Source organism: Nannobrachium achirus, assembly GCF_963921795.1.
Source record: "Nannobrachium achirus genome assembly, chromosome: 19".
Lineage (NCBI taxonomy): Eukaryota > Metazoa > Chordata > Actinopteri > Myctophiformes > Myctophidae > Nannobrachium > Nannobrachium achirus.
The window spans coordinates 45,596,495-45,623,200 of record NC_137826.1 but is presented as its reverse complement, the minus strand read 5'-3'; the positions used below and the strand labels follow the sequence as shown (position 1 = coordinate 45,623,200).

The following is a 26,706-nucleotide window of genomic DNA, read 5'->3' as shown; positions in this document are numbered from 1 at the left end:
AACAATAAGAACAATTGTCCCCTATCAGCATATCTTGTGCTCAGTGCAAAACGCTGGGAGTCAGAATGTGAAGTCTAGAGAGAAGGAGGGCTGCGTTTTATTTAGTATGCTGTTAGAGATACAACCTGTGCACTCAGGGGTGTCACAATAAATTCTGGATTCACTTTAACCCATTTAGACTGGGAACGCATTATTACGTTTTGTGATTTAACTATTGAAAAATAGCAGATTTGCCACGTTTGGTCGGTAAGGATTAAAGGCCTGTCTATACTTAGACCGAAATGTTCGGTGAGTTGTGTTTTCCGACGTGCACATTTCCGAACTCTCATTCAGTCTAATGCTTTTAAGAAGTCACGAGGGACATCATTTTATGATAGAAAAGGACCTTTTGACAGAAAACTTCAGTTTCGGTCGAAGTATGGACAGCCGTTAAGGCTAAGGCATATCTAGGGTGAAGGATAAAGGATAAGTTAATTTTGACACAAAACAGGTACATGTATTAAGCTGTGGACTCCCTGTTTGACCATAAACATAAAGGTTACAGGCATTGAGCTGATGTTTGCTAACAAAGCAGATTTGACCAACCAAGATCATAGTTTAGATCAGATGTATTTAGTAATGAGGCCTATGTGCTTGGCTGCATGCATACATGCACATGCACCATTGCATGTGTATGTACAGTAACAGTACATGTGTGTTTGCGTTTTAACACCTCTGTATTCAGCACTATTAAACGAGTCCCTTGAAGCCAGGGTTAATATGGCTTCATATAATAAAAAAGAGGAGAAAAAAAAACACCTACTTTCTTGATTACATACATGCTTCCTCCTACTCACCCCGCCCACACATGCAGTGCACTGTACATACAACACCATATTTTTGAGTAAATTAACGCCCTTACTTGATCATACTACAATGTCACACAAAAGCATCCGAAGTAGCAGATCCACAAGCTCGAAACTCTTTTTGAGCTTGTAGATCTGATACTTTTGATGCCTTTGTGTTTGAATCCTGAACAGTAAAGTGCCTTTTAGGATTTTTTTTGGACGCGCGGCGAAGTTGAGGGGCGGAGGGGCAAGCGGGCACGGTCCTGTGAAATTCTTGCGGGCGGGAAATTCTCGCATCTTTGTGAAATACCGCCTGCCGTTTACTCGCGGAGCGATTACGCTTGAGTCTCCACCGTGGCGCGCAATCCCCACTGAACCAAGCGAGAACGCCCGCATTAATAGTCCCCAGTCTAACAGGCGCTTAACAGCTTTGGACATATGAGGTTTCCACTCGAGAGAGAGACAATATACTGTATATATGTACTGGACGCATGCCAGGGTTCCATAGTGGTCACACATATGGTGGGAAGTTATAAATATACAGTAGGTCACCTTGTCACCTTTGTTCAATAGATGCTGTATATATATATATATATATATTCTTGATTGTCTTGCAGATTTGTTAAATGTCTTTCTCAACCGTGTACATAATGTTAATAAGATGGCATGTTGTTTAGACAAATGCTATTTGTCTAAACTAGGCTCATTGTTGCTCAACAGAGTTTTCTCTGCACTCTTATTTTATGTGACTTGTTCGGTTTGTTGACTACTATAGAGTTCAAGCTTAGCACTCTACTCGTCACAAAACGTGTCGTTTTATTGTCGAAAATGGCAAAGGTTAGGCCATGGAGATAAGAGGTTACGTCATTCAGATCTTGTGCTTGTGTAAGTGGCTGTAAGTGGCTCTGGATAAGACAGAGCGTCTGCTAAAGCAGTGGTTCTCAACCTGTGGGTCCCCGAATTATTTTGGGGGGTCCCCAGATGATTAGCTTAATTTAAAACATTGTTTTGTCACTGAACAGTAAACAAACCAACATACAGTATAAGTGTATTAAGGGTATCTGATTCTGCACATTTCTAAAGTGACAATTTAAGGACCTTTAAAACCCTTTTAATACCTCTAAAATAAAATAAAAAATAAACATTGTCAAATATTAGTGACAGAAAATAGCCGATCTACATGCTTGCAACGTGAGGCGTGGTGAGCATGTAGACCTGCTGTTTTCACAATAGAACTGTGTAATACAAAATGTAATGTCTCAACTCTTACAACTCCAAGTGCTCGTCAGGGTGGGGGGGGGGGGGGGGGTCCCCAGTTCAGCTATGATTATTTTGGGGACCACGGCCTGAAAAGGTTGAGAGCCACTGTGCTAAAGTGTGTGTTGTAGGTGTAATCGAAGTGGAGCTGTGAACATGCTTTGGTACAACAACAGGCCAGTTTGCCTCCATGTTGTTGTTGGTGTCCCTGTGACTACGGTGGAGTGTCCTCCTCGGCATACAGATGGTGTTTGCCAGCTCGTCTCTAGAGGCCGTGAAGTGATTTAGCTGCCCTGGCTGGCAGACCCCAGCGCTGCTGTCCTCCTGCCCGGCACCTCTGCTTATTTACGGGTCAGCTGTGGTGCTGCTGCTGGCCAGGCCAGGGCTGGGCTGGAGGCATAAAGTCTGATTTTACTGTAGACCTGTGCTATGTGTGGTATGTCGGTGTCGCGTGGCAGATATATCGTCGTTGTCGGGTGGAAAAAAACGTTTTTTAATGAACTAAACTAGTGAAAACCATCGAAAACAGAGCATACAACGCCATGCGGTGCGAGCTGTTGTATGCTTGTAGATCGGCTATTTTCACTAACTTTGTGCGACGGCCTTGTCTGATGAAGCAGTAGCCTCGCAACAGCCAGACTCTTCCAGGGGAGAGTCTGGGAGTCCTCCATAGACAACGCTTTACGATGACGTAGTTACTCACTTTGACTGACAGGTCCAGTCCGTAGTCATCAGCGCATCAAAACATCGTCGGCAGAACAGCAAATACGTCTTTTCCAGACAGAAATTCCAAAGGTGCAAACTGTTGTTCACTTTTAAGTTATGAGATGCTGTTGATTTCAGATAAAAGTTCGCTTAATACAGCTTTTATTTGCGAACTCGCGTCGGGTATGGGGGCCGCCATGTTTGTTTTCAAAATGTTAGAGCTGTAGCAGCGGTGTGAGGCGGGTCGCTCCAAATGCAGCCATTTGATTGGAAATTGAATTATTGAATGCTTTAACCAGTGAAAAATCAGATATACAAGCTCACAGCGCGGCACCGAGTGCCACGCTGCGAGCTTGTAGATCTGCTATTTTTGAAAAAGTCGTGAAAATGTGTGCAAATCTTTGAATATATGTATTTTCAAAGCGAACGTTTGTAACTCAATTTTTGCTTCTGGGTGGTCCCTGGAACTAAATATATTGAGATGGGGGTCCGTGGCCAAATACATATCATTTTGGGGGTCCTTCACATGAAAACCACTGACATAGTAGTCTCTCACTTAACAGACCAACTGAGCTCCATTTAAGTGAAAAGGACCTTTTCTTTGACGATGGCTAGCCAGATTGCTGACATAGAAACATAGGGTTTTCAAAAAACCTTAAAAGGATTCAAATAGAATCGGGTCTAAATTCTAATTTTCACGATTTTTCAAAAATAGCAGCACGGCACTCGGTGCCACGCTGTGAGCTTGTATATCAGCTATTTTTCAATAGTTAAAGCATAAAATAATAATACACTATAATGTGTACCCGTTCTAAATGGGTTAAATACTCCTTTACAAGTAAAGGTCCTGTATTCAAAACTTGAGTAAGAGTATAAAAGTAATGTCCTCGAAATATAGTTAAAGTACCAAAAGTAAAAGTGTCCTTATGCAGAATGTCCCATTTGTCAAAAATGTGTCAAAATCTTTCGAAAATAGACGATCTACAAGCTCAAAGCGCATCACACCACGCCACGTTGCAAGCTTGTAGATCTGCTATTTTCGAATAGACAAAATGATGCGTCTCGGTGCCAGCAGGGCATTTCGTGGTCATTTCACTCGTGGCAATTATTCACCAGAGCACAAAAACCTTCAAATCTAAAATGTGCTAAAGCCACAGTAGCAATCTAGTAATATCAGCCTACAGTTAAATGTCAGAGCTTAACTCTGCATGTAAATATGACATATAAATGCATTAACGTGAAGTGAAATAAAGTTGCTGTCAGCCAGGAGTTCGCCTGGAGTTACCCAAATGTGACTAATAGTTAAGCTAATTTCATTACTTGCCCACTTTTTGGAGCAGAACGCAGGAATGTAAGTGCTCCATTACTTATCGATGTGAGTCGCGTTATTATTCCCTTAATTTCCCTGTCATGTATATCCCAAAGTTAGCCATGTTATGGCCCTAATGATTAAATATTTTAAATAAATAATATATAATAATATAATAATGAAATAGGGTTGAAATGTTTAATGTAGGCTATAATAATCTTTCAATGTCCTATTATAATCATAATATATACTTATATACTATCTTAATTGTAACGTATAACATTCTTGTTCAGAATTGCCTATCCAACCGATACTCCCATATACAGTATGGCTATGGACATATATGGGACCTACCGAATTAAAACGTTGTGCGTATCGGAGAGGACCCGATGATGTGATGTGCCATGTGGGAAGTCGGTCGGACCACTAGATCTCCCAAAATATCCATGGAACTGCAAATCCCCATATATGGACTGGAGTATGTAGATATTATCATCTTATCTATCTATAAATGCGAGAAGTCTCTGCGTGTCTGTCTGTCTGTCTGTGTGTCTGTCTGTAATCCGCGTATCTCGAGAACCGTTCGTCCCACCGGCTTCAGATTCGGCACGCGCGTTCCCCGCCGCGGCACGGAGTGCAGTGCCGGGTCTCGACCCGACCCGACGCGCGGTTTTCCCGAACCGGCGCGAAACGTTTGGAATCTCCTTATGCGGGGTTGATTGTTGACATCAGGCTGTTCCGGAGGAAATCGGCGAAAGCTCTGACTCATTGTGACATCACTTCATAAAAGGCTCTGACATCACGTACGCCACATGAGTCAACAAAAAATCTCTGTGAGTGTGTATGTATGTATGTAATCCGCGTATCTCGAGAACCGTTCGTCCCACGGGCACGCGCGTTCTCCATATATGGGCATAAAATGAATGCCCCCATATATGGGCATAAAATGGATTGCAGACAGACAGATACAGATATCTCCATATATGGACATAAATGGACAGAGGCAAACAGATGGTCAAAGATCTCCATATATGGGCATAAAATGGACGGAGACAGACAGATACAGATATCTCCATATATGGGCATAAATGGACACAGGCAAACAGATGTTCAAAACGGGTCCTATGACAACAGGTATAATGAGGTTTGCATTAAAGGGGGAACCGGCACTGTGTCTGCAACACAGTTGGAGGCACAGACAGATACTCCATATATGGGCATAAAATGGACGCAGATAGACAGATATCTCCATATATGGGCATAAAATGGACCCAGAACTATAACTGCAGTGATCTCCATATATGGACATAAAATGGACGCCGACAGACAGACAGACAGACAGATACAGATATCTCCATATATGGGCATAAATGGACACAGGCAGACAGATGGTCAAAACGGGTCCTATGAAAACAGGTATAATGGGGTTTGCATTAAAGGGCGGGGCATTCATTCCCTATTTGTTCATATATGGGCTTAAATGGACACAGGCAAACATATGGCCTGTGTCCATATATGATAACAGGTATAATGGGGTTTGCATTAAAGGGGGAACCGGCACTGTGTCTGCAACACAGTCAGAGGCACAGACAGATACAGAGATCTCCATAATGGGAATAAAGGGACACAGACAAACAGATACAGAGATCTCCATATGGGCATAAAATGGATGCAGACAGATAGATACAGATATCTCCATATATGAGCATAAATGGACACAGGCAAACAGATGGTCAATACGGGTCCTACAGAGATCTCCATATATGGGCATAAAATGGACGCTTAGAGACAGATAACTCCATATATGGGCATAAATGGACACAGGCAAACAGATGGTCAAAACGGGTCCTACAGAGATCTCCATATATATGGGCATAACATGGACGTAGACAGACAGATATCTCCATATATGGGCATAAATGGACAAACATAAACAGATGGTCAAAACGGATCTTATGACAACAGGTATAATGGGGTTTGCATTAAAGGGCGGGGCATTCATTCCCTATTTACATTGTTCCCGAGTTGGCCAGGTCGCCGACTAGAAGGGCGGCCGAGCTTCTAGTAAATATAATGTCATAGACTGGCCTAGACTCCATTATGTTTGGGTATACCTGACCCGGAACTCAATACATGGGTATAAAAGGGTAACAGAAAAATATAAAAGGCAGACAGAAATCTCCATATATGGGCATGAAAGGGACATGGGCAGATATCTCCATAGGCTATTGGCATAAAAGGGACACAGACAGATACAGAAATCTCCATATATGGGTATGAAAGGGAAACAGACAGGCAGATGCAGTAATCTCCATATATGGGCATAAAAGAGACATAGACAGACAGATACAAAAATCTCCATACAGTATATGGGCATAATATCTTTTATAATATAATACTTTTATTAAAGAAAATAGGCTGCGAAAATGTTGTAACCTTCGCATCCATGGAAAACGCCACTATACATTTGAAGGCTGCATACTCGTGGCAGCCTGGAAATCTATAGCAACTCATAATCTGTCATCGAGGCGAAGCACCAGCTTCTTGTCTTTCCACTCTGGCTGGTCGTCTGACAACAGCAGCATGGCTTCGTCGTCATCGCCGGTACAAAGCACGTTGTATCTTCTGGGCTTCTTAGCAGCCGTCAGCGCCTGCCGGAGGTAATGACCTACTGGAACTGAGCAGCACAGCCAGCCGTCGGGAGCTTGAGTCTCTTCTAAAGTCCAAAGGATCTCTGTGCCTTCGGCCAGACATTCCTCTGTACCTTCAACCAGAGGTTCCCCTGTACCTTCAAACAGAGGTTTCTCTGTGCCTTCAACCAGACGTTTCTCTCTGCCTTCAACCAGACGTTTCTCTCTGCCTTCAACCAGACGTTTCTCTCTGCCTTCAACCAGACGTTTCTCTCTGCCTTCAACCAGACGTTTCTCTCTGCCTTCAACCAGACGTTTCTCTCTGCCTTCAACCAGACGTTTCTCTCTGCCTTCAACCAGAGGTTTCTCCCTGCTTTCAACCAGAAAATATAGATGGTCATCCTGGCCTTGAGTTGATGATGGAGGTGTAGTGATGATCATGTCATCATCATCATCATCATCATCTCTTGTCCTTGTTAGTGGGATCTCCTCGAAGTCCAGGGCCTGTTCATTACGACCCTGATGATGTAGATCCTCGGAAGCCATTGAAATGGGACTGAATCTGTCTGTGTATTATTCTTTTCCTCACCAAAGACCCAGTTACCGTACTGATGTATTATCTGTTGATAGTCTTTACTGTACTTGATATATGTTGTTGATGGTTCTTTATGATATTGTTTTCTCACTTCTGAATGTTAGTGATCTTAACAACTATGCTTCCTCTTGGCAACAGACCCGTTGTGAATATGTTTCTTCACTCTGACACCAGCTTTACATATGGTGTGTTAAGGCATGAATATGACATCACAACATCATCAATTTGATGTCATAACCAGTGATGTCATGACACAGTCAGGATTAGTCTTGACCCATTATGGAGCTGGGGACATAACACTGCCAGTGTTGCCAGTCTCTGACTCCATATTTGGGCAATACTGACATCATATTGATGTCATGACGTTGACAAATTCCATAACTAATAAAGTCATCGTGACATCATTGGGATGACAAGACGGTATATAAAGATCCCAGATTCCGTCTGCCAACCCCATAGATCTACAACCATCCTGGTCCAGGTCCCTAGAAAACCTTCACTCGTCTTTTACTACTTGTCTCTGGTCAGGTCCTCCAGACAAGACCATGGCATGTTTGTCCAGAATTAACACACTACTATGTTCCTCAGTGACGAGGATGTCGCCCCAAGCCAGGGGCGCGCTGCTAAATATCGTCCTCGCCCGCAACATCTGCAGGCCTGCGTCTTCCGCCTTCAGCGCTTTGGGACGTCGGACACCCTTGACCTCTCTGGTGCCATCAACAGCCAAGCCAGGGATCGGCCTCTTGAGGCGAGTGCCTTCGTTATCATCGCGACATCTCCCACTGCGGTATTTTGAGACGTCCTCCGTCCGCTCCATGGGATTTGACCCCTCTCCGACATGGGAAAAGCACGTGGAGCGCGGCCACGGTAACAACCTGCACTACGGTCTGAGCAGCATGCAGGGCCACAGGCTGAGGATGGAGGATGCACACACGGCCATCATCGGCCTGCCTGGCGCCCTCCACCCATGGTCCTTCTTTGCGATTTACGACGGTCACGGCGGGTCCCTGGTGGCCGAGCACTGCAGCGAGCACCTGCTGGAGCACATTGCCACCGGCAACCCAGACTTCCTGAGTGCTCTGTGCGAGGAAGGGGTGGCGAGCGCCATCCGTGCCGGCTTCCTGAGGTTTGATGAGAGCATTTCGGGGAAACCCTGGGTGGCAAGCTGCGGCTCCACCGCGGTAGGGGTGCTGATCTCTCCCAGACACTTCTACTTCATCAACTGTGGAGACTCGCGGGCCGTACTCAGCCGAGGTGGAAAAGCACCCGTCTTCGCCACGTGGGACCACAAGCCTGGCCACCCGCTGGAGAGAGATCGGATCCAAAACGCCGGCGGCACGGTCACTTACGACCGAGTCAACGGGAACCTGGGCGTGTCCCGGGCCCTGGGGGACTTTAACTACAAGCGCGTGCACGGAAAGGGCCCCACGGAGCAGCTGGTCTCTCCAGAGCCCGACGTGGTGGTGATAGAGAGGTGCGAGTGGGAAGACGAGTTTGTCGTGCTGGCGTGTGACGGCGTCTGGGACGTCGTGTCCAACGAGGAGCTGTGCACATTTGTCCGGTCCTGGTTAGAGGTGACGGACGATCTTGGGAGAGTCTGCAGTGTAATTGTCGACACTTGCTTGGACAAGGGAAGTGAGGACAATATGAGTGTGTTGCTGGTTTCCTTCTCAGGGGGGCGACAAAAGCCAGTGAGTTTTATAACGGAGCCTCCTGGGAGTCTCAAGCAGGATATTTCTTATAATTTACAATTTTACAATTTTGCAGACGATCTTAATCCAGAGCGACTTCTGTCAGCATCCCTGTGTTAGCTGATCTGAGTGAACAGGTGGGGTTGTAGGGGTTGATCAAGCTTTGGAGGTACAGTATGGAGGTGCCATACCTTTGGCTGCCTTGAAGGCCAGCATCATTGTTTTGTATTCTATTGTGGGCCACAACCCGGGGCCAGTGGAGGGACCGGAGAAGAGGGGAGACATGTGAGAATTTTGGCTGGTTGAAGACCAGTCATGCCGTGGCATTCTGGATTGAGTTGAATTGGGGAGTAGTGCTATAGCTTGAGGATTGGTCAGGATTGGTCAAGCTTCACATGGTTATTTGTCTGCATAGCAACCACACTTTTCTAGTTACTTTACAACCCTGGTAGTCCGGGGTTATCTTCAGAAATAGTGTCAAATCCTGGAATAAATTCCTTACCAAAACATTTCTTCACCAATGTGTTTGTAAAGGTGTCTAGTAACCCATCTTACAAAGACTGAAATTCAGTTTCCCCAGTAGAATCCGTTACAGCTGATGAAAGTTGGAGTCCCATTAAATTAACTATACAGGATAAAACACAGTAACACACCAAAATAAATATGCTTTAATTAGCATGTGAGGGGTCAAACTAGGGGTTTTTAATGATTCTAAATCCATTGCAAGCTTTTGTTTTGCACAAAAAAACATTCCTTGGGCTAAAAACAGCCCCCATACAATTATGGTTTAGTGATGAGTCATCACTTTTTACAGTTTTGTGGGAGCCGCCTTTACCCCAAGGAATGTTTTTTCCAGGATTTGTTACTAGACACCTTTACAAACACATTGGTGAAGAAATATTTTGGTAAGGAATTTATTACAGGACTTTTTAAGATGTCACCTGACTATGGGTACTTTTGCAATGTCCGTATGTGGCACTTGTACCTTGACTCTCCCCCCCCCCCCCCCCTCTCTCTCTCTCTCTCTCCCTTTAATAAATGTTTAAGCAGCATCTAGTAGCTCTCTGTAGCTCCACTGTAATTACTGTGCAGCTGCTGCTCTATCAGCTCTACTGAGGAGAGGAGAGGAGAGGGGAGGGGAGGGGAGGGGAGGGGAGGGGAGGGGAGAGGAGAGGAGAGGAGAGGAGAGGAGGGGAGAGGAGAGGAGAGGAGAGGAGAGGAGGGGAGGGGAGGGGAGGGGAACAGCCTGGGAGAAATATCTGAGCAGAAACAACACACTGGAGCATCAGTTATCTCTCTCTCTCTCTCTCTCTCTCTCTCTCTCTCTCTCTCTCTCTCTCTCTCTCTCTCTCCTCTCTTCTTGCATGGAAGGAGAGGAGAGGAGGGGTGGAGAGCATTCACCTGTAAAAAGTGCCCTCTCCAGACCATAAATGCAGTTTTACTATGGTGAAAGAAATGCAAATGCCCCTCTTTCCATGCCATACCTGAAGGCAGCATTCAAGAGAATTGCCTTGAGCAAACTCTCCTGAACCTGAATGCAGCATCTTATGTTGAAAGAATTGCCCACTCTGCATGTGTAGAAATCCATGCCATATGACACGTCTCCAGTATTCACTTGATTATGCTTTAATAGTTCAGCGTGGTATCAAGCACCGAAAATAGCCGACCTCCAAGCTCACAGCCGACCTCCAAGTTGTGAGCTTGGAGGTCGGCTATTTTCGATATTTTCACCGAAAGGCCCTTTTATAGATTTCAGCCCCTGCCTCTCTAACATTCTCTGCATGTCCCTGGTGGAGAGAGAGAGAGAGACAGAGAGAGTTAGAGAGAGAGAGAGGTCAGGAAATAGACAGCGAGAGAGAGAGATGGACAGAGAGAGGTATAGAGAGAGAGAGAGAAAGAGAGAGAGAGAGAGAGAGAGGGAGAGAGACACTGGAAGGCTCAGAGCACTGCAGACATGTTATTTAGTGAAAGCAGAATGTCAGCTGTGTCCTTCAGCGCGTCCTTACATAACTAATGCAGCGTGCATGCATTTCCTTGTGAGCGAGTGCACGTGTGTGTGTGTGTGTGTGTGTGTGTGTGTGTGTGTGCATGTGTGCGTATGTGCATCCGTCACCCTGCATGTCTGTACGTATGCGCGCGCGTGTGCGTGCTTGTATTGTATTGTATTGTGTACCCTTCTGCTTTGGCTGTAAACGTATGTTATCTCATGCCAATAAAGCCCTTTGAATTGAAAATTGCAGAGGAAGTGCAAGAGAAGCTCTTTCTCTCTGTGAAGCATTATTTATTCGTCCTGATATTTATTCCTGATATTTGTCATTTTGATTCGCACCGAATGTTGACACATGCGTATCAGTAGTAAGATTATTATGCATTAACTTTCAAAATAACGTTTGGTCATTTATCGTCTACTCAGGCTTTTGTGAACACCCTGGACAGTTTTTAATTTGCTTGATTCAATATTTAGACATTTGATATTCATTTTATGGACACTCCCCATTGGAAAGATTTTAAAACAATAAAATCATTTTAAAAATAAATGAAAAGAGTTATCGAAAAAAGGGTAGAGTCGCCAGAAAAAAAGACGTGTGTTTTCGATGAATCTATCATGGTTAAATTGGAGATTGAAGTTACAATGGGTTTGTATAGGAATGGGCCCTGGATGGGAAGTGAAAACGAGGAAACTATATGGAATTAGGGCTGCACGATTTTGGGAAAAAACCTAATTGCGATTTTTCTGACTAATATTGCGATTGCGATTTTATTTGCGATATTTACAGGGGCTAAAGCAAAAAAAAAATCCTAAGACGGAAATTTATTTTGACTTGACTAGCAAGTATTATGCTGCATTTTGACGATTTCGGTCATGTTATTAACATCACGGCCATGGTTTGATTCAGTTCAATTATATTTCCAAAAGATTCCCTTTTACTTTGCTTATTAGCAATATAAAACGTTTTTATATTCAGCAAAATGTCAGTAATGGTTTTGTCTGCCTCTCATTATTGTCAAGGAAGAAAGTACTGTATGTCGCTGCCTTGCTTAAGTTTTATCAAGGCAAAAAAATGCACCCTAAGACACGCCATAAGTTTCATGTGTGGAGGAGGAGGAGCAGCCACCGTTGCACTGAAATTACTTTCACTTTCAGCTTACGACAAATGGGAGCATTTAATCTATGCACAAGGATTTAAGGATGTTATATTTATAATGATATTACCAGAACATTCACTACCTGTAGCCATGGAGTACTCCGTTGGAAGGGATCATACAGGTTTACGTGCTGTTAGACAGACAGTGTCAATCAAGCCTTGGCTTGGCTCCTCTCCTCTGAGGAGAGCAACCCGTAATGCTATTAATCCTCGGTGCGGCCGGCGATGCGCAAAGAAAGACACCACAGTTTGATTTGATCATTCCTTAGTCAATTATGAACGGATTTCTAAAATTAAAACGTCTGCATAATGCTTGGGAAGTCAACTTCGCAGGAAATCGCCAAAACCGCGGCCTTTGCGATTCGCTAATCGCGAGATTTCACATCGCGATTTCGGTTTGAAAACGATTAACCGTGCAGCCCTATATGGAATCTATGAAAAGGTTGTGGGGGTCCCTGCTTTCATCTCTCTCTCAACTAAGGGGTCCTTGGCCTGAAAATGTTGAAGACCCCTGATCTCCTCAATGTTGCTGTCCATGGTGCTGAACTCACAGAAAGTGAAAACCCATGTGACACAAGGTTGTGGGGTTTGGAGATCAGCTATTTTATCTATGTTCTGATCATACAGGAACTAACTAGGTTACATTCCTGTATCATATAACAGACCTTCAGATGTTAAGCGGGAATAAGACAGATGAATGTTTAGATTCAGTAGTTGGACAGTCCTGGTTGGATATTGATGTAAATCAGTGGTTTTCAACCTTCTGAAAATCTGAATCCATTTGGTTTCATTTCACACTCAAATATCGTTGGTTTCAAACTCCCCATTCGTTTATCTGGGGACCACCTGGAACCCCATCAAGGACCCCTGGTTGAGATCGAACCACTGATGTAAATCATGTACTTTATTGTGGAACCGTCTATGAAAACGGCCGCCCCTCTTGTTTTGGAATGGATTACCATTCTGGATTATGTCATGGAAATATGTGAGAACTTTTTTTTGCTAAACCTGGTGATGAATTTGAGAAAAAAAAGTCCTAAAAAGTGACAGCAGCAGGTAGGGTGTCTTTTCGGGGGGTAGGGGGGGTTTGGTGACAAAAGAAGTATTCCGAACCATTTATTATGTATCTGTACGCCGCTCTCTCTCTCTCTTTGTCTCTCTGTCTCTGGCGCTGTCTGTTGCCTGCTGCGTCAGCAGCCTGTTGCGTGTACTTAGAAAACAATGGAGGACAGTTAACCACCCACTGTGCATAAACACCTGACAGTCTGCAACTGAAGAGTCTGCTAGTGCTATAGGGCTCCAATTACCTTGTCAGACACCCGGCCTTGTACCGTTCTCACTGCACACTGAACGCTGTGAACATACAGTACAACAGTCTGATGAACGCCTTACTTAAAGACATTGTGCCGTGATTTTTTTCCCCCCCTAAAACATGATCATCAGGTTTTATGATTATACTAGCAGGACTATACTACAGGGGGTCCTCCAAATCTTTGTGAAACTTGACATTTTTTTTCTCCTTTTTCATATTAACCACTTAAATCCTGTCAGTGTCCATATTCTGAGAACTTTAGCCAAATAGCCGATCTACAAGCTCACAACGCCTCGAGCTGCGAGGCGTTGTGAGCTTGTAGATCGGCTATTTTCGGCATACATAGAGGGGAAAAAAGAGCAGACTAAGTACAGAGTAAAAGGTCAATTGACAGTTCAAGTGGTTAAATATCTGAAAACATAAATTGACATGAATCCAAAATACACTGACGATTGTGCTGTCAAACGATGAAGCTATATGGAATCTATGAACAGGTTGTGGGGGTCCCTGCTTCATCTCTCTCTCTCTCAGCTAAGGGGTCCTTGGCCTGAAAACGTTGAAGACCCCTGGTTTAGAACGAATACCAGGCTTTCCTCCGCAGTGGAAGGTTGTTGTCAGGGGGAAACAAGCTGTCAAAGCATGTAACTGAAGTCCAGTTCTGTAAGACCACAGCGGTCTAAGTGGTTAACGTCCCAGAGATGCCAGGTGTCGGGAAGCAGCCATGAAAAATGATTGACACTCTGCTGCTCCATGCACTGCGGCAGCAAAAGGAGCATTTTGAAATATCGAGTGTCATAATATTGTGATTCATGGGTGTTTCATGATATATTCGGATATTGTAAATTGTGAGCACACTTCCAAGGAGTGAGGCTGGCTGTGTTCATTGTCTGAGTCTGAATGACATTGTCGACTTAGAATATTGTCTTAAAATATTATGTCACATTACGCTACGTAAATGTGTGAATCTTTCCCCCAAAATACAGTATGTCACAAGGAATACTGTTTCCATTATAAGTCGAAAATAACTTTTATACTTGGCGTTTAACCACTTGAACCCCATCTTCCCTATTCTGGGGGTGAACGTTCACCAAAAATAGTAGATCTACAAGCTCACAACGTGTCTCAGGGTGACGCGTGAGCAATGCAACTCAGGTCTGTTTTACTAAGCATAGTATAAATCGGCCTGATGGTGGCACTAGATGGGACAGATAGATGCATGTTGATGACATGACTGTAGAGATACTGTGTATCGCTTTGCGTGATTTTAGAGCAAAATCTGAACAGAAATGTGTTTTGCAAGAATCGGCCTCATGGTGGCGCTAGAAGAGGGCCATGTGAGAAATGAGAGGTTGTGGTTTGGCAGCCAAGGAGTGTGTGTGAAAAGTTTGGCATGGATCGGGGCAACGGTGGAGGAGATATGAGTAGGGGAAAAGTGTGACGTGACGGACATACTGACTGACTGACTGACTGACAGACTAACTGACAGACAGCCGGTGGAGGTTTTGATAGTAACTGCGACCTGAAGCTCGCAACAAAAAATGCATTTTCAGGTCAGGAAGGATACAACTTTTTTATTCAATCAGGACACGATACAGGATAAACAAGTGGAAATTAACAAGTGATGATGACAAAGAATTGAGCAGACAACATTTGTAACTGGAGCACTATTACATTGAAGCTGATGAATGGGTAGTCTCTCTCTCTCTCTCTCTCTCTCTCTCTCTCTCTCTCTCTCTCTCTCTCTCTCTCTCTCTCTCTTCATTGGATGAATGTACATTTCTGTTTATTAACGAGCTGGAGAGATTGTGGGAGGACCTCCGTTATTGAACAAACACTCTATAGCAGTGATTACTATCATTACATCGACAGATCCACAGAGCGCTGCCTTGTAGTTGCGGTGTCGCGGAGCGAAGCGGAGCAGCTTGACACTGCAGTTATTATTGCCGCTCCGTTGGATTTGTCTATAGAGAGAAAATAGAGCTTTAGCCTTTTTTCACACAAAAAACTTCGGTTTTAACCAAAGAATATATCACTTATTGTAATGGAAAGGTTGGTGGGGCTACAGCAACCATCTTCAAGTAGCTCATACGCCTGTAAGGCCATACCAATCATTAAAAGTAATGCTTGCTAGGCAATGATCTTCATGATAATGATAAAAACCCAACTCGAAAGGTGAAACATTTTGTAGTTCTAGCAGAAACTAAGACACATGAGAGCAGGTTGGAAGAAAAAAATAACAACAATGCAATGCAATGAAAGCTGACGACGCATCACGCTCGCTCGACATGCGGTCACGCCTGACGCACCACTGCTCTCTAGCCCTGCATGACGTGGCATTTCAGCCGGTCAGGCCTGTGACCTAAATGACTGTGACACCTCACTGTGCCCTGGACGATCCACAACCACAACAAAGACAATGTCATCCTCATGACCACACAATCCCACTAGCATAGCATAGCATAGCATTGTTGTCAGGTGGAAACCTTGTCCAAAACCGTTTGTTTTTGTCTTTATCGTTTTAAAAATGATTTAAAATAGCGAAAATAGCTGATCTACAAGATGCGAGGCGTTGTGTGCTTGTAGATCAGCTATTTTCACTAGTTCTGTGCGCAGTCTTGTATGATGAAGCAGGGCTTTACTTTATGAAAAAAAAAAAAAACATTTTTGAAACTTGGAGAGGTTTCTGCCCGACAGTGACGTATAGTGTCGCGGTGGAAAGTAATCAAGTACATTTACTTAACTTATTTAATGCCCCAGACGTAGATTGGCAAGAGTCATTAATTAGGCAATTATGCTAGCGACGAAGATTGACGAGAATAGGCATTCTATGGTTATAAAACAACTAAAAAAACATAATTTTTGCCTAAATCATAAAACAGTGGTTTCATCCGAAACCTATTTTTGCCTCCAGCGGCGGATCATGTGATTGAACCAGAACCCGGAAGTGCGCGATCCGTTCTGGGTCACCTTTGTTATGATTCTGGTTAGATTCTATTATAAATATAAACACACATTTCTCCTCACCCGTAAGTGGCAGCTTCAATCCGAGAAAAGATCTGAGCAGCGTGGGGCAACCCTCATGCGGCTCCGATACTCCCTTGCCTTGGCCTCCTGGAGGATGGACAGAAAAAACGAGGTTAGGAGAGCAAGGATTGTAAAATGATTAGGTGTTTGGGGAGGGAGGGACGGCGTTTGGGACCTACTTTTGCAGATACAAACAGGTAGGGGAGGCAATCACAGGTGCTTTTATACTGTGGTGATTGCAAAGTGGATTGTCCAGGAGATAGTGAGGCAGGTGTGTATATGATGAGGTGATTGTGACAGGGGAGTGGCAAGGCTGAGCAGAGGTGGGTCTCCACTCCTGAACCTACAGTGCATGCAACTACATTTATGGCCACTGGTCAATCACAACGTAGTCATGATGCCATAAAGCATTTCTTTATGATGTACCAGGTCATCAGATGTTGCCCTGATTGATTGGGCCCTGATGTAGAACTAGAGATGGGACGATAATCGGTATTATCGTTTATCGTGATAAAAAAAACACACTAATCGTCGAAATGTAATTTATCGTGAAATTATCTTCCGTTTCTAAAAGCTTGCGACGCGTTGTGAGCTTGTAGATCCGCAATTTTTGGGCAAATGTTCCGCCCCAGCATCATGGATGTTGGGGATATTTTTGATTATCGTGATAATATCGTAAACCGCAATTTCTTTGGTCACAATAAACGTGACATGAAATGTCCATATATCGTCGCATCCCTATGCAGAACATGTTGAGAAGCATTGGTGTTGAGCTCTATAGTGGCTATTAAAGCTGTCCTCCGCCGGCAGCAGACAACATGCTTCTTGTGATATAAGTCAGAGCCGTTGGACCACAGCTGCTGTCACTGTCAGTGCAGCCCAGAGCGTAACAATCTCCTCTCACATCAGTAGCCTCTACATTATACACACAGACACTTCAGCAGCCTCCATATTATGCACACAGACAGCCAAGTAATCTCCCATCAAACTGTCCCTGCTACTGTACCATATGTCCTCCTCTCCACATGTGCTGGAAGAAGTACTTTTTTTCCCTCTACGTAAGTAAAAGTAGCAACATCCCAAAGAAAATATTTTTTTCCCCCCAGTAAAAGGCCTGTATTCAACATAATGACTTGAGTTAATTTAACCCTACAAGGCCCACTGTCGCTTTTTGGACACATTTTTATTTTATAAAAAAAAGAGTATAAAAATGTGTTTTCCTGTTCTTTTTTTACATTAACATCACCATTGGATCCTATTGTTTATTATTACAATGCCATTGGCCACGATATTTGCATATAAATACCCCCCACAGAGGCTGATTGATATTTACACCCCCCACAGAGGCTGACATTTCAGAGTCTGGACGAACAACATCTCACTTTTTCACTGAAGCTATTCCCCCCAAAAAACATAAATGCCTGTAATATTTTTTGTTGTGATCATTAGAATGTCTAGAACATGTACATATGTTATTATTGTGAATGATATCCCCAAAATGTAAATTAGAGCATGATTTATGATTCATGGCTATAAAACCTTACACATTTTTTTAAACATTACATTTTTTGCAAGTAGAAATTAATTCGGGCCTACAGGGTTAAACACTTCAGCTCAGTATTAACCATTTACCGTTTGTCATGACATTGCATTCAGTTTAGTGGTGTTACTCTGCTCATGTGATACTACAGATTACTTGCGCTAGCATGACACAGAATCGGAGATCCCCGAAGCCCCCAGAAGCAACGCATGAGATACAGAGTTATGCGTCAACAACATGGAACCCTTCAAGGCACAAATTAATATACAGATTAACACACAAGTCACAGAACATACAATCCACAGAAACATTAAATATTGAGCCCTTAAAGACATGTGTATCATAAAGCCCTCATAATAACACCATTGACAGAATCATACATTTACTTATCGTCACTGTTGGGCAGAAACCTCGTATGTCCAAGTTTCAAATTTGTATGTTTTTTCGCGAAGTAAAGCCCTGCTTCATCTGCCAAGGCTGTCGCACAAAAGTAGTGACAACAGCAGATCTACAAGCACACAACGCCTCGCGGTGCGAAACGTTGTGTGCTTGTAGATCGGCTGTTTTCACTAGTTTAGTAAAAAACTATTAAATGATAAATACAGTTTTGGACATACAAAGTTTCCACCCGACAACGACGTTATGGTAGAGGGGGAGGCTGGGGAGGTGGAGGGAGTCGCAGCAGGAACAGCTGTGATCAAGCTGAACATGAAGTGTGAGCAGTGATCTGCTAATCAGCCTGAATGAACCATTAGAATGAGGGCGTATTGTGTAAGCCAATGAGAATGAAGTTGAGTTGGACTTTGAATGAATGGGGGGGGGGGATTGAGGCGGAGTGGACATGACAAAAATACAGGAAAAAATAAATAAATAACAACATCGCTTTTTTTTCTCTCCTTTTGGTGCTTTGTGGCAGGTTTACAGCGCCACTCACAGGCCGGGCATATGTACTACAGCATTTTCAGTGGTTTGGTTGCGTTCTCAGTGGATTCATGTGGACAATTGCATTTCTTGAGACGATTCCGTCTGTACGGTGAACGTTTTTGAAACATTTTGTAAACCATTCAGTGTATCGTTTTCGTGTATATGGGCCTGACGCTAGTGAACACCTCCTGTCTCCCTTGCCTAAATGAACTATCGCTACGTTATAGATAAAAAGATATTGGCATCAAAATAAAATTACTGTAGTTATTTATTTATTTGTCATTTTCTGGCAACATTCAAAGAGTTTTTCCACTAACCTTTGAAAAACCATAGAAAGTTATGCTGATCCGGGAGGAAGCATAAGTTTGACTCATAGGTTAGTGAACAGCTCCCTCTAGTGTCTCAAAGGGGAATCTGGTCAAATCCTTTCTGCAGCTCTGTGTTAACTAGTGAATCTCGTCAGATCTCGTCTGCGGCAGTAGATGAGTTTTAACTAGTAACTTGGGAGTTACGTAATGGAGGATGCATTTCATTTAGTTTTTCACTTTGTTTGTCCACTGTAGAATGATTTTCTTCCAGGGTAAGAATACAGATTTGTCTGCCTGTTGTATGTTTAAAAGGCAGTTCACTAAAAGGAGGTTTTAGGAAAGTTCAGAGAGAAGGCATGACAGTTGTGTTGGAGAATGATGTTTCCGTAACTCACAGCCTGGACTATTAATGTGGTGTAATCTTGCTGTATGTTCATTGTGTGAGAGCCTGTGCAGGCTGGACATCTTGTGGTGCAGGACGCTATAATAGTAAAGTCTGTTGATCTGTAATTATCTAGTAACTAAACATGTCAAATTAAAAGAATTGTACATGTAGTGAGTGAGAGTACAAGTAGAAAGTATTGGAAAAAGTATTCAAGTGTCGAAAACTGGACACACTCGTGAAGTAAAGTAAAAGTACTTGGGTACCGCGCTTGCTCGAATAGATACTTAGTTTACATTCCACCACTGGCTGCTGATGTCCTCCTTTCCCAGAGACACGAGGGTGGTGGTGGGGGGTGGGGGGGGGGGGGGGGGCTACAGCAGTAGCATGAATATGAACCAGCATCTCTCACTACCGAGGCAAGAGAAAGAGAGAGAGAGAGAGAGAGAGAGAGAGAGGCGTCACGTTCTATGCTACTGTATTATTCTGAAACAATCTGATGATTAAGGGGTCCTCCGCGCGCGAAGGCACGTGTGACATCTTTATTATTCCCTGCAGTGGCGGATCGATCCACATCACAGGTTGTTTACAGTCGGTGACTACAGGTCACAGGGGACAAAGAAGAGAAGAAGAAGAGGAGAGACGCTATATTCTACGGTCCTGTGTGCCGAGTACCGACCCGACCCGCAGGTTGTAAGGGATTTGACGGCTTCTGCATCGATGTGAAACATGGATAGATGGATGGATGGTCTCTGACTAATCTCAACACAAGCCTACAGTCAGCAGGAATATACAGGACAGTACTCTGGCTGCTTGGGGGCTATCCTCTCCTCTCTCTCCTCCTCTTCGTCCTCCTCCTCTCCCTCTCCTCCTCTTCATTCTGCGGTCGGTCGCTGTGACAGCTCTGCTCCCGAATAGGACAGCACAGGACAGGACAGGACAGGACAGGACAGGACAGGACAGGCACTTACTGTATCTGGATGTTGGGAATTGGATTTTCTTTGGTAGCTATAGTGTAAAAGCTCTGCCCTTCCATCCGTCAGTCAGTCAGTCGGTCAGTCAGTCAGTCAGTCAGTCAGTCAGTCAGTCCGATGTCTCGATGTCATTATCAGAATGACTATTCATTGTGCCCGTGCCGTGGGTATAGCAGACATGTGAGTGCTGCTGTCGAGAGAGTGCAGCAACGCGTTAAGTAGTGAGATCTGCAACCTGTGCGGTGCCGCGTGCTTCGTGTGGCTACCGGTGACGGGCTAGCGTGGCGTGCAAGCCGAGTGGCCTATCAGACCTGCTAGAGTAAATGACTGGAAGTGAGGTAATGCTGTAGACTCGTCCTCCTCTGTTTTGTTTTTATTTAGATGAGGCATTCCTCAAAGTACATCCTCTCTCTGCCTGTCTCTCTGGCTGATGTTAGACGTATAGCTTGACTCTTATAGGTGTTCAGGATGTTTATGTCCGTGTGGTACGCCAAAAAAATGGGCTCTCGCCTCCTCCACAACATCCGGAGCGCCAAGAGGCACCGGCGACGGCACACACTGATGGTAGGACATGTTCAAATAGTACTGATTATTTATTACTGTGTGTGTGTGTGTGTGTGTGTGTGTGTGTGTGTGTGTGTGTGTGTGTGTGTGTGTGTGTGTGTGTGTGTGTGTGTGTGTGTGTGTGTGTGTGTGTGTGTGTGTGTGTGTGTGTGCGCGCGTGTGCGTGTGCGTGTGTGTGTTGGGGGTGTGTTGGGGGTGGGGGGGGGGGGGGGGGTTAATACATTTATGTCATGGGTTCTCAAAGTGGGGTCCTTGAGTTCCAGTGGGTCCCCAGCTAAATGATCGTTAGGAACCAAATGGACCCCTTATGGGTATGTAACTCAGAGAGTGTACACATGAACCCAAATGGACCCTAACTGTTTGTCCCTTTGTACACTCTCGGAGTTTACAATAATATGAATTGGGGTCTCAGAGATAGAAATGCATGGGGGTCCGAAGCCTAATGCATGTCAAACTGAGGGTCCCTGAAATTAAAATGGTTGAAAATCACTGCTAGAGGCCTAAAATTCTTCTGGTCCTGAAAAGGTTTGAGAAGCACTGATTTACATAACCGAATGTATAATGTGTTGTGGTTATTATTATTGGCATTGACAGATATAGGGCTATGGGGCTTGCAGGTCTCGCAGTGTGAAAGCACAGCAGTAATGTGTTCCCTCTTATGGGCAGCAGTGGATCAGGAGGTAGAGTGGCCACTAAAGGTTCCCGGTTCGATCCTGGGCTCCCCCAGAGTTGGCGCCAAAGTGTCCTCGAGCAGGAATTAGGGATGGGACGATACGCGATATTATCGTTTATCGTGATAAAAAACACTCACGATAATCGTGTCGTGAAGATTTAATTTATCGTGATATTGTCCTCCGTCATGCACTTGAATCAGTTCACCTTTGCTGAGCTGCATGTCCAGTACCTTTTAAACCCTCTATTGGTAAAAGATACTTATAATATACAGTACGTACTTGATACAGTCTTTTTTCACACTACCAAATATCTTTGTCAAAAAATTGCCGATCTGCAAGCTCACGAGCTTGTAATTTTTTGGCAAATGTTCCGCCCCAGGATAATGGATTTTGATTATCGCGATAATATCGTAAATCATGATTTCTTTTGACACAATAATCGTGATATCAAATGTTCATATCGTCCCATCCCTAGCAGGAATGTGTGTGTGAATGGGTGAATGTACTGTAATCAGGGACGTGCTGGCCATTGGGAAAAGCGGGACAACTCCCGAACGGCTGGTTCATTCCCGGTTTTTCGGCCCAGTTTTTCACAAAGTAAAGCCCTGCTTCGTCATACAAGGCCGTCGCACAAAAGTAGTGAAAACAGCAGATCTACAAGCACACAACGCCTCGCACCGCGAGGCGTTGTGTGCTTGTAGATCGGCTGTTTTCACTACTTTAAATCATTTTTAAAATGATAAATACAAAACAAACGGTTTTGGACATACCGACAACGACGAAATATAACTCATGTAATTGGCCCACTGGCTTGTCACTTGTCATGATCTGAAATGGCAAATCTTTGAGTAGCAGCAGCGCTATGAGTAGCAGGCGCGCAATGAGGGCCTCTCCAACTCTTTTTCCCGGGCTGAATCAGGGGCCCATCACGTCCCTGACTGTAATGCACAATCTATGTAAAGCGCCTTGGATACCATTTATGTACATAATGCTGTACAGGGGTTGGAATAACGTTGACGCTTTTATACTTTTGTACTTTTACTGAAGTCAAATGTTGAATACAGGCCTTTTTATTTGTAACAGAGTATTTTTATATTGTGGTATTAATACTTTTACTTGAGTAAAAAAATCTGGCTACCGGCATGTCTTCCACAACCATGTGCATGTGTGAATCACATGTTTCAATGCTGTGATCATAATCTCTATTGACTGACTGCGTGTGCGCGCGCGTGTGTGTGTGTGTGTGTGTGTGTGTGTGTGTGTGTGTGTGTGTGTGTGTGTGTGTGTGTGTGTGTGTGTGTGTGTGTGTGTGTGTGTGTGTGTGTGTGTGTGTGTGTGTGTGTGTGTGTGTGTGTGTGTGTGTGTGTGTGTGTGTGTGTGTGTGTGTGTGTGTGTGCACGTGCGTGCGTGCGTGCGTGTGTGTGTGTGTGTGTTGGAACTGAAGAACCCCAACGGATGTTAAATGTTTTGGATCAGAAGCTGATGCCAGTTTTGAAGTCTAGACCAATTACTGATGTTTTGTCAGATATTTTGTAAGTAAGTTGTATTTATTCATGTTTACTATTTGCTTAATCACTTAAGCCCTATTCAAAAAGGTTCAAAAACTATTCATATATAATGACAGGCCCAAGTTAGGGACACAAGGTTGAAAGTGGCATAAACATGGCTGCATAATTGCCAAACCTAATGTTAGAAAAGAAAGGTCAAATAGTTCAGTCTGGGTCTATATTGAATAGCAGTGTGAACCTACATAGTATTTTTCAGTAAGTGAAACAGGGACATGCAGAGAATGTTAGAGAGGCATGGGCTGAAATTTCTAAAAGGGCCTTTGGTGGAAATATTGAAAATAGAAGACCTGTGTGTGAGCTTGGAGGTCGGCTATTTTCTGTGCTTGATACAACATTGAACTAAGCATAATCAAGTCAAGATGTGTCGTAAGCGCATGGATTTCTACACAGAAAGGGCAATTCTTTCAACATAAGATGCTGCGTTCAAGTTCAGGAGAGTTTGGACAAGGCAATTCTCTTGAATGCTGCCTTCAGGTACGGCATGGAAAGAGGGCATTTGCATTTATTTCACCATAGTAAAAACTGCATTCATTATCTGGAGAGGGCACTTTTTACAGACGGTTAAAAGGGCAGGGGCTCACACTAACAGCCATTCACTCGTGTCGTCCTCGTCTCGGACGACAAAGCAGACGAGGACGGAGAGTGAGCGGGAGCTGGCGAGTGAGCGGGAGCTGGCAAGTGAGCGGGAGCTGGCGAGTGAGGACGGGGAGCTAGCGATTGAGGACGGGCTGTGAGGAAGACGAACGGACGGGAAGACATTCTCTCCCCCACTGCGTCTCACGCAGTTACTGAGGTTAAGGTTAGGGTTTGGGTTAGGGTTAGGCATAGTTTTACTGAGGTTAAGGTTAGGGTTTGGGTTAGGTTTAGGCATAGTTTTACTAAGGTTAAGGTTAGGGTTTGGGGTAGGGTTAGGTGGTCGTTAGAATCCACGTTGTCGTCCGTAAAGCCGTCCGGGCGAGGACAAGGAGAAAGAGCGGCTGCCTCTCGGGGCTCGAGCCCCAATTTGATGTCTATGTGTGCACTTGCCTGAAGTGAAATGTACATCTCTCTCTCCTAGATGTTTTTTTTCACCACAGTCTAAAACTATCTCTGTGCACAATCCTACAGTATAACGTCTCTGTCGTGTGCAAACCTCATATTATGTCCAAAACTGTTACTTTTTTCCGGATTCAAATTCAAAAGCAGCCAAAGCAGCGGATCTGTAACCCCGAAACGCTTTTCGAGCAGTACAGATCTTCTACTTCTGATGCGTTTGTGTGAAGCTGTAGTATGATGAAGTAGGTCGTTCATTTATGAAAAAACGAAGAACACACAAAAAGTTAAGACTATAGAGATAGGATTCTGCCCCACAACAGTGATAATAATATACATGCTAACCCACTTAAACATGACACACAACACTGCTCCCCTACAATACAAACGCTAAGACGCTCCCATATCTGTATCTGTATCTGTATCTGTATTAGGAATGGGACTAGGGCAGGGCAGTCACGATTAATACATAATCGTCGTCTATTCGCGATTATTTTTCATATTCACGATTATTTTTTATATTCGCGATTATCGTCAATTATCCAATTTAATTAAAAAAGTAGTGTGTTTTGACAAGAAAACCTCACGTCAACACTTGCATTCTTGAATGCGCCTCCTCCTCCTTGTTGAACGCTTCTGCGTGAGTGAGTCCCCGCTCTTACTCGTCGTCAGTCAACACAACAGTCAACAGCAGCAGGCATGCACAGTGCAGTCAAACAGGCAGGCTGGCTCGCTAAACATGCTTAAAAAGTTTGTTTCAACTGATCCGATCAATTACTTTTTCCAGATGGTCGGAACAGACACATGTACAATACGCATCCCGGGACTATATTTCTTTTGATACATGCAGAAAAAGGCTTTCACTTTCGTTTCAACACAGGACTGGAGTCTGCAGCTTAGCTTTTAGAGCTGCTACTCTGTTGTGGAGGGGAATGATGATGATGATCACACGCAGATGGCGACTAGATGTTGGATCGTGATAAACATGATCGGCTATTGTCGCTATTTTCAGTTGTTGGCTATTTTTGCAGTTGTCGGCTATTTTCACAACGCCTGGCGACGCATTGTTGGCTTGTAGATCGGCTATTTTCGCGACGCGTTGTGAGCTTAATGTAGATCGGCTATTTTCAAATAGCCAAGGTATAAAATAGGTTTAAAGTTTGCAAATAAATGTACTTAATAGTTACTTTACACCACTGAAATGATGTTCAAAAGGCAATTCAATTGCTCTTCTTCAGTATGAGTATTATCAAAGCTCATCATAGTGGCATAAAATGAAAAAAAAAGACGATATATTCGTCAATCGCGATTATTTTGTATGACGATTAATTTTCTCCAGAAAGTTCTAATCGCGACAGCCCTAGATGGGACGATATGTGATATTATCGTTTATTGTGATAAAAAACACTCAGGATAAGCGTATCGTGGAGATTTCATTTATCGCGATATCGTCCTCCGTCATGCACTGGGATCAATTCACCTTTTATTTGCTGAGCTGCATATCCGGTACCACTTAAACCCTCTATAATTGGTAAAAAGGTACTTATAATAGCACATATAGTACATAGTTGATACAGTCTTTTTTTCACTCTCTATCAAATGTCTTTGCAAAAAAAATAGCAGATCTACAAGCTACAAGCTCAGATCAGATTGTAGATTGGCTATTTTTTGGCAAATGTTCCGCCCCGGGATAATGGATTTTGATTACTGTGATAATATTGTAAATGGCGATTTCTTTTGTCACAATAATCGTGATATGAAATTTTCATATCGTCCACTCCCTAATCTGTATCTGTATCTCTCTGTCTCTCTCTGTCTCCGTCTCTCTGCCTATCTCTGTCTCTGTCCGTCTGTCATCCGTCTGTCCGTCTCTGTCTCTTGCTTTCTGTGTCCCTCTCCCTCTCCCCCGCACACACACACACACGCACACGGACGCACACACGCACGCACGCACGCACGCACACACACAACAACAACAGGAGCATCTGTGCACCTTGTGTTTCTCCTCCCCTCTAAACAGAGGAGTGGAGCACCAATTTGGAGGTCCAGAAATAGACACGCCGTCTCTCTCGTCGCCCATGGCTGCATAATTGCGACGCTTTACTAAACGAAACATTCCCCACTCGTTCATTATTTCATTAAAACAATAAACCCCTCACACGCATGTTGTACACAACATCATCATCACCTGCTTGATGATGGCAATTACACCAAATTGAATTGAACCCGATTCCGAACTGTAAT

The 26,706-nt window shown here is 43.9% G+C and overlaps 2 protein-coding genes across 2 annotated transcripts in view; both read left to right on the top strand.

Annotated features, from left to right (window-relative positions):
- LOC308304866 (disks large homolog 4-like) overlaps positions 1-26,706 on the top strand; it is a gene marked incomplete at both ends in the record, with an annotated part of 136,146 nt that overhangs the window by 50,177 nt on the left and 59,263 nt on the right. The window lies entirely within an intron of this gene.
- Positions 7,920-26,552, top strand: LOC308304075 (protein phosphatase 1A-like; the record flags this gene model as incomplete). The annotated part of the gene is made up of 4 exons (XM_080748634.1): positions 7,920-9,014; positions 21,084-21,188; positions 24,060-24,160; positions 26,483-26,552. The coding sequence occupies 4 exons, from the start codon at positions 7,920-7,922 to the stop codon at positions 26,550-26,552; spliced, it is 1,371 nt and encodes a 456-aa protein (XP_080604760.1).